The 13,077-nt window shown below is 41.9% G+C and overlaps 1 protein-coding gene across 1 annotated transcript in view; it reads right to left on the bottom strand.

Annotated features, from left to right (window-relative positions):
* Positions 1-10,915, bottom strand: part of dnah1 (dynein, axonemal, heavy chain 1) — a 524,711-nt gene extending 513,796 nt beyond the window's left edge. The window contains exons 1-3 of the mRNA XM_041191637.1: positions 10,754-10,915; positions 7,301-7,373; positions 6,513-6,687 (exon numbers count right to left, since the gene is read on the bottom strand). Of these exons, the coding sequence (XP_041047571.1) occupies positions 6,513-6,687; positions 7,301-7,373; positions 10,754-10,915 (410 nt within the window). The remainder of the gene's footprint in view (positions 1-6,512; positions 6,688-7,300; positions 7,374-10,753) is intronic.
* Between the last annotated feature and the right edge of the window lie 2,162 nt (positions 10,916-13,077).

Below are 13,077 nucleotides of genomic sequence, written 5' to 3'. Positions count from 1 at the left end.
TGGGAGAAGTCAGCACAGTCACCACAACTCAGAAGGGGATCGAGGAGAAGGACCCTTGCCCTCAACAGGAGGAAGAGCATCCAACAGAGGACGGTAGTGAGAAGAGACTGAAAAGCATTCTGGGATAAGTCAGCGCAGTCACCGCAACTCAGAAGGGGATCGAGGAGGACCCACTGTCAAAGAACGGAATAGCCCCAAACATTACATTGCTTTAGTGTTTCCATCCCTCCCTCCTTCTCAAACCAAAAAAAGAGAGGGAGAGGCAGTACCTTCAGGGGTGCACCAGGCCTGCGAGGGACATTCTTCTGAAAGTGGATTTTAAAAAAAGCAGCTGATTGGTGAGTAAATCCTGGTGAGTTTCTTTTTCAATCTATTAAAGTAATTAATTGCTTAATACTGAGGTAGGAGCTTAAAAAAAGTATAGAGCAGAACTGTACAAGTATAATTATTCAAGAAACAAGGTTCCTAGCTAACATAAATAAGGCCCTGAGCTAGTGTATTGTTTAAGGGAGTAAGTGGCTTAATCAAGAGGGACGTCATGGCTGCAGAACTCAGACCCATGATATGTCCTCCTGTAGGATGTGGGAAATGAGGGACGCTTCCAGTGTCCCTGGTGACCATGTGTGCAGAAGGCGTGTCCAAATGCAGCTTCTAGCTAACCGGATTTTGGAGTTGAAACTGCAGGTGGATTCATTGTGGAGCATCCGCGATGCTGAGCAAGTCGTGGATAGCACGTTTAGCAAGGTGGTCACACCACAGGTGAAGGTTACACAGGCAGAAAGGGAATGGGTGACCATCAGGAACAGTAAAAGACTCAGGTAGGTAGTGCAGGAGTCCCCTGTAGTCATCCCCCTCTCTAACAGATATACTGCTTTGGATACTGTTGGGGTGGATGGCCTCTCAGGGGAAAGCAGCAACAGCCAAGTTCATGACACGGTGGGTGGCTCTGCTGCTCAGAGGGGCGGGAGGGAAACAAGTGGCAGGGCTATAGTGATAGGGGATTCAATAGTTAGGGGCACAGGCAGACGCTTCTGTGGCCGCAAACGTGAATCAAGGATGATACGTTGCCTCCCTGGTGCCAAGGTCCAGGATGTCACGGAGCGGCTGCAGGACATTCTGGGGAGGGAAGGTAAACAGCCAGTGGTCGTGGTACACATTGGTACCAACAACATAGGTAAACTAAGGGATGAGGACCTGCAAGCTCAGTTCAGGAAATTAGGAGATAAATTAAAATACAGGACCTCAAATATCAGGATTACTCCCAGTTCCACATGCTAGTGAGAGCAGGGATAAGAGGATAGACCAAATGAACACATGGCTGGAGAGATGGTGTAACCGGGAGGTATTCAGATTCTTGAGGCACTGGAACGGTTCTGAGGATGGTGGGACCTGTACAAACTGGACAGGCTGCACCCAGGCAGAGCTGGGACCAGTGTCCTTGCAGGGGCTTTTGCTAGTTCTGTTGGGGAATATTTAAACTAGTGTGGCAGGGGGATGGGATCCCTGGAGTAGGATCAGATAGATCAGAAAAATGGAGGTAGAACATTAGCTAGGGACGTTCTGATAGACGTGAAGTTACAGGAGAAGCAAAGTTTAAAAAGTGTCCAGCAAGGGAAATTAACGGGGTTAAACTGTTTATATTTCAATGCAAGGAGTATTACAAACAAGGTAGATGAGTTAAGGGCACAGGTAGGCACATGGCAGCAGGATATCATTGCTATAACAGAGATCTGGCTAAAGGAGGGACAAAACTGGCAGCTTAATATCCCTGGTTATACAGTCTTCAGACACGATAGAGTGGGAGACAAAAAGGAGAGGGGTAGCACTAATGGTTAAAGAATCAATTCCAGTTGTGAGAAGGAACGATATACTAAATGGGTCAACAAAAGAGGCTTTATGAATTGAGCTTATAATAAAAAAGGGGCAGTCACACTACTGGGAGTATACTACTGACCCCCAAATAGTGAAAGGGAGATAGAAGAACAAATATGTAGGCAAATTTCGGCTTGTAAAAACAAGAGGGCAATAATAGTAGGAGACTTCAACTATCCTAATGTCAACTGGGATTCAAACAATATAAGGGACACTGAGGGAGAAAAATTCATGCAGTGTGTCCAGGAAAATTTTTTCAACCAATTAGTGACAAACCCAATGAGAGAAGATGCAATTCTAGACCTAGTCTTGGGGAACAAAGAAGGGCAAGTGGGTGAAGTGACAGTTGGCGACCATATCACGGTCAGTGATCACAATTCAGTTAGATTTAGCACTACCATGGAAAAGGTCAGAGATCAGGGCAGGAGTAAAAATCTTGAACTGGGGGAAGGCAAATTTTGCAGAAATGAGAAGGGATTTGGCTGAGGTGGATTGGACAGCACTGCTGGAGGATAAAACAGTGGAAAACCAGTGGGAAACACTAAAAAGCAAGATCCTAGTTGTACAAAGTAGACATGTCCCCATCAAAAATAAGAGTGGTACTGCCAAATCTAGACCCCCCTGGTTGTCTAGAGGAATACAGGGGAAGATCAAACAGAAAAAGAAAGCGTACGATAGGTACAAAGAACTAAGCACTGCAGATAGCCTGGATGAATATAGGACTTGCAGGGACAAAGTAAAAAAGGAAATAAGGAAATCAAAGAGAGGGCATGAAAAAAGATTATCAAGTAGTTAAAAATAACCCAAAGATGTTTTACCAATACATTTATGCTAAAAGGTTAAAGTTAAGGAAAAAGGGGGACCTATCAGAGATGAAGATGGAAACTTGTGTGTAGATGCAGAGGCTGTGGGAAGGGTTTTGAATGAACATTTTGTCTCCGTGTTTACAGAGGAAAGGGAGGATGTTGATATAGTAGTCCAGGAGGAACACTGTGAGATATTGGATGGGATAGTCATAAAGAGAGAGGAAATACTCAAAGGGTTGAAATCTATGAAAGTTGATAAGTCACCAGGGCCAGATAGATTGTTTCCGAGGCTGCTGAAAGAAGTCAGGAAGGAGATAGCAGATGCTCTGAGGATGATTTTCCAATCTTCACTAGATACAAGGGAGGTATCGGAGGGCTGGAGAAATGCAAACGTAGTTCCATTGTTTAAAAAGGGATCAAAGGAAATACCAAACAATTATAGGCCAGTTAGTCTTACATCAGTGGTGAGCAAATTAGTAGAATCATTCCTAAGAGATAGGATTAATGTGGAAAGGCAAGAACTAGTCAGAGATGGTCAGCATGGATTTGTTAAAGGAAGGTCCTGCCTCACAAATTTGATTGAATTCTTTGAGGAAGTGACAAGAAGGGTTGATGAAGGTAGTGCCGTGGATGTTGTGTACATGGATTTTAGCAAGGCATTTGACAAGGTCCCACATGGCAGATTGGTCAGCAAGGTAAAAGCCCATGGGATTCAGGGTAATGTGGCAAACTGGATAAAAGGTTGGCTTTGTAAGAGGAAACAAAGGGTAATGGTTGATGGATGCCCTTGCAAATGGAAAGTTGTCTCAAGTGGTGTTCCACAGGGCTCGGTGTTGGGACCCTTGCTGTTTGTGTCATATATTAACGATTTGGACATGAATGTGAGGGGTAATATTGGGAAATTTGCAGATGACACAAAGATTGGCTGATAGTGGATAGTGTAGAGGATAGCCATAATCTCCAAAACGTTATGGATGGGTTGATGGAGTGGGCGATAAAGTGGCAGATAAATTTTAACATAGAGAAGTGTGAGGTCATACATTTAGGGAAGTCAAACAGTTAGAGATTACACAATAAATGGGAATATATTAAGAGGAGTAGATGAAGCAAGAGATCTTGGCGAACAAGTACAAAGGTCCCTGAAGGCAGTAGTTCAAGTAGACAAGGTTGTAAAGAAGGCAAATGGAATGTTCTCCTTCATTGGCAGAGGTATACAATATAAAAGTAAGGTTATAATGTTGGAATTGTATAAAACACTGGTGACTCAACAACTGGAGTATTGTGTGCAGTTCTGGTCACCACATTACAGGAAGGACATAATAGCTCTGGAGAGAGTGCAGACGAGGTTTACAAGAATGTTGCCAGGGTTAGAAAAGTGTAGCTATGAGGAGAAATTGGATAGGGTGGGGTTATTTTCCTTAGAACTAAGAAGGCTGAGAGGTGACTTGATTGAGGTGTACAAAATTATGAGGGGAATAGATAGAGTGGACAGGATAAAATTGTTTCCCTTGGGGGAGAATTCTAGAACCAGGGGACATAGATTCAGGATAAGTGGCAGAAGGTGTAGGGGGAACATGAGGAAGAACTTTTTTACGCAGAAATGGGTGTCTGGAATTCACTGCCCAAGTTGATGGTAGAGGCAGAAAATCTAAACTCTTAAAAAGTACCTGGATCTGCACCTTAAGTGCTGTAAGCTGCAGGGCTATGGGCAGGGTGCAGGAAGGTGGGATTAGAAAGAGTACCTGGGTGTCCTCGGGCAGGCATGGGTAAGATGGGCCAAATGGCCTCCTTCTGTGCTGTAACATTTCTATGGTTCTATGAAACATTTAAGTTATGAAGAGAGCTTGGATAGACTTGGGTTGTTTTCGTTGGCGCAGAGAAGACTGAGGGACGACCTGATCGAGGTACACAAGATTATGAGGGGCATGGACAGGGTGGATAGGAAGCAGCTGTTCCCCTTAGTTTAAGGGTCATTCACAAGGGGACATAAGTTCAAGATGAGGGGCAGGAGGTTTGGGGCGGATGTGAGGAAAAACTTTTTTACCCAGAGGGTGGTAAACTGTCTGGAATGCACTGTCTGGGAGGGTGGTGGAGGCAGGTTGCCTCACATCCTTTAAAAAGTACCTGGATGAGCACTTGGCACGTCATAACATTCAAGGCTATGGGCCAAGTGCTGGTAACTGGGATTAGGTAGGTAGGTAAGGTGTTTCTCACAGGTCGGTGCAGACTCGATGGGTCGAAGGGCCTCTTCTGCACTGTGTGATTCTGTGATTCTGTGAAATTCAGACCAGCGCTCACCTGTTCTAATCTGCACACTCGTGTTTCACGCTCCTGGCCTTCCAAAACTCCATTTCAGTGGTGGCAGCTGGTGATTTAAATGGCTAGCTGCCTCCGTGAATCACGTCGTGTGGTAACTCCAGTACCACCCCTGTGAAGATGAGAATGCTGGATTTCGAGGTGGCTCTTTGAAATGTTGGCCATTTCTGGGAGTTGCATCAGTAGTGAAAATCTGGGCCATAGCCTCACTTCAAAGAGTCTGTAACCATTTGTAGCTGTCAATCAAACTGTGAAATAGCAGGCAGCCTGTGATAATGGATGGTTGTGAAATCAGTCATACAGCAGTACTCCAGTAATGGAAACCCTCAGGCTTATGTCAACAGACAGAATGAAATAGCAAGCAATGATTTTTTTTTAACATTCCAGACAATTTTTTCAAAAAATTAAAGGAATGGACTTTTAAATGCCTTGACAGCTTTCTTTTCCAGGTGCTTTTGACAGGTCATCTTGACAGGTCCTCTTGACACTTTTGACAAACCTTCTTGACAGACCCTCTTGACACTTCTTACATGTCCTCTTGACAAATCTTCTTGACAGGCCCTCTTGACAGATCCACTTGACACTTCTGATGGGTCTTTTTGACAGGACATCTTGACACTTTTGACAGGTCCTCTTCACAGTTGCTTTTGACAGTTTTGACAGTTGATTTTGTTAGGTGTGTTGGCAGTTACAAGAGCAGGACAATTAATGGATTTATGCACTTTTTATGCACATTCATGCCTACTTTTAACAATTCCAAAGGACACCTTACCATCCCCAAATGGCACCTGACCTCCCCAAAGGTGTGCCAGGACCACAGTCAAAGGGATACTTTACATTTCCAAAGAAATCCACAAAGTTCAGGCCTGCTCTTATCATATATAATCTGCATTCTTCGGGTTTCACACTTCTGGGCTACCAAAATCCTTCTTCAGTGAAGGTGGCTGATGATTTAAATGGCCAGCTGCCTCCGTGAAACGTTCATGAGCAAAATGCGAACCACCCCCATTCCCACCCCCATGAAAATAGGAAGAGCTGTGTTCGGACAGGACTTGTGATTTTCAGGCACTGCTGCCATTTTTGCAACAACAGAGACGCTTTCCATCATAGCGAAAATCCAGGCCATAATCTTTTGACTCAGAGTTGAGGCTGCTATCAACTAAGTCATAGCTGGCAACATTTAAATTAATGGGCAGAAAATTAGAAGTTGAGGAGAACACAAACAGCAAATCCCAGTTTATGTGTGTTCATTTAAGGGTGTGCTTATAGATGGTTCGATAATAGTAACAGCCAGCCTACGTTTACAGTAACTATAGAAAGAGCATCTTTATGTCACTGATGAGCAACATAGATTTTGTGTCAGTTTTATTACTGTCACCTAAATTTCATCATATTAGCATAGTAAATGTTCAACATTTGTTGTGCCAACATATTAAAACTTTACCAATACCAGTGGCCTGCTGCTGCCTATCTAAAACTTAATTACAGGATCAGCAACAATGAAGCGGAACGTATTACCTTTCAATCTCAAGCTTGCGAGGACGATGTCCTGGAGGCACCTGAAATGGAACTTGCACCTTTGGTTGAAAGGATTTCAGTGTAAAGTCTGTCCTTGTTTGCAATTCTGTACTTGATCCATATATTTGTGATTCCAGATGTGTTATAAGTTTGTCAGGCCCGCCGAAGGCAGAGACTGAAATTAAGTTATAAATGTCATTAGGCACAAATAATCAAACTGCAACAGATCCCATCCAACACAGAAAAGCATGGTTCCTATAGAGAAACTATACTGACAAATTTCTGAAAGTAACAAATTCTAGAAATGAGACAAAAACTTAAGTGCTCTGTTCTGATAAAACCTGAAACAGTCATATGTTTTCACTTTCCACAAGTATTTCCTGCATTTTCTGTCTTTGTCTCATTTGTCCCACTCATTTGGTATTTCCCTCAGCCTTGTTGCATTTGAAGGAGGTGGAGCAGAGAAGCCAAGTCCATGCACTGAGGCAAGAAACAAATAGGAATAAACAAAATGGTCCAAATGCAGCAGGTGAAAAGAGGTTGAGGGAAGATTGGAGAACAGCTTTAAATACGGAAACTGAACCACATCCAATGAATGAAAAATGCCTTATTAAAAGATGGAAAGCTTAACATTTGTTCAGCCACTTCAATCAATGCCTCATCAATAGTATCGGGGACAGATGTTGACTTTATTCTGTTGTGTAAAATGGCTTATAGTGAATCGGCATGCTGCTTTACATCTCTCCAGATTTTTATTTCCATTTAAGTTAGTATCAATAGGTACTTACCTTCAGGAGTGTAGTGTTGTTGGCCTGACTGATTTAGATAGTGCCTTCTTACATCAGGACCTTCCTGAACATTCTAAAAAAATTAAAATAACATGCTATTATACTCAAACTCATCCAAAGACAGTTATTAAGAGCTGGAGAAAATCAGAAAATGACATCTGACATCTGTTAAGAGAGAAACAGGGTAAGAACTGTTTTAAAACAAAAACAAAAATACCTGGAAAAACTCAGCAGGTCTGGCAGCATCTGCGGAGAGGAACAGAATTAATGTTTCGAGTCCAAATGACCCTTCAACAGAACTAAGTAAAAATAGAAGAGAGGTGAAATATAAGCTGGTTTAAGGGGGGTGGTGGGATAAGTAGAGCTGGATAGAGGGCCAGTGATAGGTGGAGATAACCAAAAGATGTCATAGACAAAAGGACAAAGAGGTGTTGAAGGTGGTGATATTATCTAAGGAATGTGCTAATTAAGGGTAGAAAGCAGGACAAGCAAGGTATAGATAGCCCTAGTGGGGCAAGGGGCGAAGGAATCGAAAAAGGCTAAAAGGTAGAGATAAAACAATGGATGGAAATACATTTAAAAATAATGGAAATAGGTGGGAAAAGAAAAATCTATATAAATTATTGGAAAAAAAGGGGGGGTTTGGAAAGGGAGTGGGGATGGAGGAGAGAGTTCATGATCTAAAATTGTTGAACTCAGTATTCAGTCCGGAAGGCTGTAAAGTACCTAGTCGGAAGATGAGGTTCTGTTCCTCCAGTTTGTGTTGAGCTTCACTGGAACAATGCAGCAGGCCAAGGATGGACATGTGGGCATGAGAACAGGGTGGAGTGTTGAAATGGCAAGACCGGTCTGTCTGCAAGCATTACCCAGACCTCCCTGTCGCTTGCCCCCCTTTTTTTCCAATAATTTATATAGATTTTTCTTTTCGCATCTATTTCCATTATTTTTAAATGTATTTCCATCCATTGTTTTATCTCTACCTTTTAGCCTTTTTCGATTCCTTCACCCCACCCCACCCCCACTAGGGCTATCTGTTCCTTGCTTGAACTGTTTTCTACCCTTAATTAGCACATTCCTTAGATAATATCACCACCTTCAACACCTCTTTGTCCTTTTGTCTATGACATATTTTGGTTATCTCCACCTATCACTGGCCCTCTATCCAGCTCTTCTTGTCGCACCCTCCCTTAAACCAGTTTATATTTCACCTCTCTTCTATTTTTACTTAGTTCTGTTGAAGGGTCATTCGGACTCGAAACGTTAACTGTGTTCCTCTCCGCAGATGCTACCAGACCTGCTGAGTTTTTCAGGTATTTTTGTTTTTGTTTTAGATTTCCAGCATCTGCAGTTTTTTGCTTTTAAGAACTGTTTTAAGGTCTGTTTATGTTGTCTTGGGAGTATATGGAGTGTCTTCAGAAAGAAACATTGTAAATCATTATTTGAGAAAATGAGTATAAAATTGTCTTAGCTAGGAACACAATATGGGCCATAGCAAACTGGCAGCCCATTTACACTCTGCCCATTTTTTATTTCCAAATGGACTTTCAAGTTGACTATCACTTTCTACTTTCAATTTTTCAGCTGATTAAATCCAACATCTAGCAGCTGTAATGCAATGTAATTCTGAGTTTTTCAGGTGATATAAAACTTGAAAATGTAATAAATAATGGGAAGGATAGTTACAGACTTCGGGAGGACATGGACAAACTGGTGAAAAGAACAGGCACATGGCAAATGAATTATAACATCTAGAAACGTGATAATATATTTTGGTAGGAAGAATGAGGACAGGGAAAATAAACTAAATGGTACAAACTTTAAAAGGGGGCACAGAACAGAGAACTTGAGGCTGTATGTACACACAAGTCTTTGAAGGTGGCAGGGTAAGTTGAGAAGGCTGATAAAAAGGCAAACAGGACCCTTGGTTTTATTAATAGAAGCACAGGTTACCAAATCTACGAGGTTCTGCTAACCCTTCATAAAACACTGGTTATGCCCCAGTTGGAGTACTGTGGCCAATTCTGACCAGTACACATTAGGAAGGATGCCAAGGCTGTTGAGAGGATGCAGAGAAGATTTACTAGAAAGGCACTAGGGTGGAAAGACTTCAGTTATGTGGAGAGACTAGATAAGCTGGGTTATTCTCCTCAGAACAGAGAAGGTTAAGGGGAGATTTAAAAAAGGTGTTCAAAATCATAAAGGGTTTTATAGAGTAACTAGGGAGAAACAGTTCCCGGTGGTGGAAGAGTTGGTAACCAGAAGACACAGATTTAAGGTAACTGGAAAAATAATATAAAAAAAACAATTTTTAACCACTGAGCTAGAATGCCCTGTCTGAAAAGAAAATCTGGAAGCTGATTCAATAATAACTTTCAAAAGGGAATTGGATAAATACTTGAAGCAGAAACATTTGCATGACTCTGGGGAAAAGGCAGGGGGGTAGCTCTTTCAAAGAGCTGGCACAGGAGCTCTGGGCCGAATAGTCTCCTTCTGTGCTGTATCATTCTATGATTTCATTATTCTATAAAAGGGAAATGTTTGAACCATGGAATTTAATTATTCAAGTAACAGGCAAATTATCATTACCACTTGTAGCGTATAATGCCAATGCATGATGCCACAGAATAGTAAGACATGAGTTTCCATTTGCAGACTGCCACTCTGGATTGTTAATTTCAACCAAGGTGAAGTAAAGAATACACTCTAGATTTTCCTCAGATCAGTCATAGAAATTCATGAGAAGCAACCACCAAGACACTTTCATACAATTGCTAGCAGCTGGTGCAAGAGCTGCTTTGTATCTGTAGGTCAGAGACCTGTTAACAATTGATGCACAGCCCATTAAACTACATAAAAGGGGAGGAAAATGACTGCTATATCTCATATCAAAACATGATTTCCCTGCTATCTGGTTGCCTGCTCCTGATCTGGCATTTGCCATCAATCTGCCCTCTTCCCAATAACATTAGCTTCAAACAACTTTTAATAGCTTACCTATCTCATAAAGAGCATGGCAGATATTTTATTGGTGGCAGGATGGGGGGGTGGGGGTAATTGATAGGGAGAGGAAATGCAGTTGTAAACCTATAAATTGTCTGATTTATGGAACATTATCTATTCTTGCTACAATGATAGACTTTGAGCTAGATCTAAAAGTTATCCTAAGCTAAAATCAAACCAGTTCAGTACGCTTTCAGATTTTTAACATAAGGCTTTCCTTGGCTGGGGTAGAATTGAGATATTCACATTTCAGACAAGCATTACTATAAACAAAACCTGGCAAAACACTAGTGCGTCAGGGGATTGTTCTACAACATCTCTAGTGCATCTGGCACAGGAGAAAGTAAATTGTGTTTATTAATGGGGTTTTCTAGACACAATGTATAGGAACCCAAAACCATTAGAGATGGTTTTGGCTATGCATGGCATGTAACAGACATTCATGGCACTTACTCCAAGAATAGTTGATGCTCCTGCAGCAAGGATCTCTGAATAGAAACCCCTTGGTTTAATACTGGGGTATTTTTCCATCATATCCTCAGAATCCTGTAAACTGGCTTTAGATGCTTTTAATTTCTTTTTTGGAGGAATTTTTGATCTCTTGTTCATTTCCATCTTCTGTCAGAACTTAGAAGCTGAAACAAAGCACAGTTACATATTGCAATACCTGTACAAATGGCTAACATACAAGAATGTTCACTAGAGTGAAGTGTTGAAATTATATGGAGTTTCAATAAAATAAATATTTCCGTTAATTTTTAAGTTGGTAACCAGAAGGCAGCTAAACCTAAGATAATCACCAATAGGACAAATAGACAGTTAGGAGACTTGTTTTCTTATATAACAGAGGACTGGTAGACCAAGGAATATGCTACAATGATGGAAGCAAAATCCAGAATAACTTTTAAAGCACATGGGACACCTGGAAGTATCTGCAGCATGTCTCTCAGTAGTTTTTTTTAAAACTCAGCCACTGCATTTGTATCTGACTTCCAAGTTTCCTAAACTGATTAAGGTAAGCAAACGTGATGACAATCTATGTGAGTCTATTTTAGCTGAACTATTCAAAGGGACACTGTGAAGATTACAGCTGAAAGATTGTGGAGGTGGGGGAACAGAGGAAGCAACAATACTAATAGATTCCCAAAATGGCAAGATGGCATCTTGGTTAATAGATACCTCCCTAGGCTGATGCTGCAATGAGTAATGGTGATATCCTTCTCTGCTGACATAAAAAAGCAACATGCCTCAGAGGTCAAGAAGGAATGGCTGGAAATTGCTGAGGAGGTTAGCCATGCTCCTGGATACAGTGTCAGGAGTGTTTTAATGACCTAACTGGAGCAGAAAAATGAGTCCAATGCTACATTCAACTTGTTCCTGGTGTGCGCATCATCAAACCCCTCACAGCATTCCGAAGCCTACTCAGGCACATCACTCCTCACGCCAGTTTACCTAGCACTTGATTACATCCCATCTGACCATCCATCACAGACACTTATCTTCATCTTAATGCAATGCTGGCCTATCCCTCATGGTCACCTTCAAGAAAGGTTGTTCATCCACTTATTTGACATATTCCATTGCTCTTACTAAATTTTTCTTTCTTTTTTGCCTTGTAAAAAAAGAGCACAGAACTTGGGGGAGCATAGAACTGGAGGTGGTCCTCCAGTCTTTTTGATACTGATGGCTGCAGAGAAGCACTTATGCCTGACAATCGGAGATAATCTCCCAACTACCTGGTGACAGAATTAAATATCACACAGCCATGTGGCATAGAATATTCACTTATATTGACTTGATGTCAGCAACAAGTGAAGTATGATCATGTGCATAATGTTCACTTAAAACACTTGTGATGACTGTCACTTTAAGATCAGCTCAGCTGAGTAAGGATCACATGATTTGTTCAACCAATGTGTGGCTAGGGAGGTTTCCTAGGAAAAGTGGCTGTGCGAGGGGCTGGCTGGATGCAAGCAGTCACTGAAACTCCCATGTAAATAAAATTTGTTTTGTTTGACTAAGAAGCCTCCCAGAGCGTGTTTCTACAACACTCTTACTATAACAGTTCTAATTCATGTCTTTAGTCTTCCAAAAGCCATCATGCATTCTGTAGCAGGAGGTCTATTACAGGATTCATGCAGACCATATACCAACTTGGATACATACTTTGGCAGGGCCGGGAAGTCAAATAGTTGAGTTTTCACCTGGTGACTCACACTGTATAAGTGAGCATAAACAGATGGTACAGACAGGAACAGCAATGGAGAGTCTGCATAGGAGAGCACAGGATGCTCCAACCTCTACTCAGCTGAAAGCAGACGCTGAACCTTGGGTCATCAACAAAGAAAATAATTCTGGAGCAGCAGCAAAAAATGTGTGAGGTACTGGCAAGTTTTCCAGCCACACTATGCACGTCTGTGGAGGTTTTGGAGGAGTCCGTCCCAGGCGTGAGTGCAATGATACTGCAGACTATTACAATGATGACATTGTCCATGCAAAGAGCAATCATCTCTTGCAGCAGTCAAACAAATGTTTGCTGGCCCTCCTCAACGGCTTGCATTCTCTGAATTCCATCTTAAACAGAATTCATCAGACCCTGGCCTTGGTCCTTCAGCATCTCACTGATGTGCAGCAAAGTGTCCCCAGCTTACGACTAGCAAGAAAATGTGCATTGGTCAAGAGAGGGAAGATGGAGAAAGGAGGCATGGAAGTGAGAGCTCTGTCAGTACCCCATATACTGCCTCATATTCCAATACACGAGTCTTTCCCTGTACAGA

This window comes from Carcharodon carcharias, chromosome 7, assembly GCF_017639515.1.
Source record: "Carcharodon carcharias isolate sCarCar2 chromosome 7, sCarCar2.pri, whole genome shotgun sequence".
Lineage (NCBI taxonomy): Eukaryota > Metazoa > Chordata > Chondrichthyes > Lamniformes > Lamnidae > Carcharodon > Carcharodon carcharias.
The sequence above is the reverse complement of the archived record's forward strand: the minus strand, read 5'-3'. Positions and strand labels throughout refer to the sequence as shown.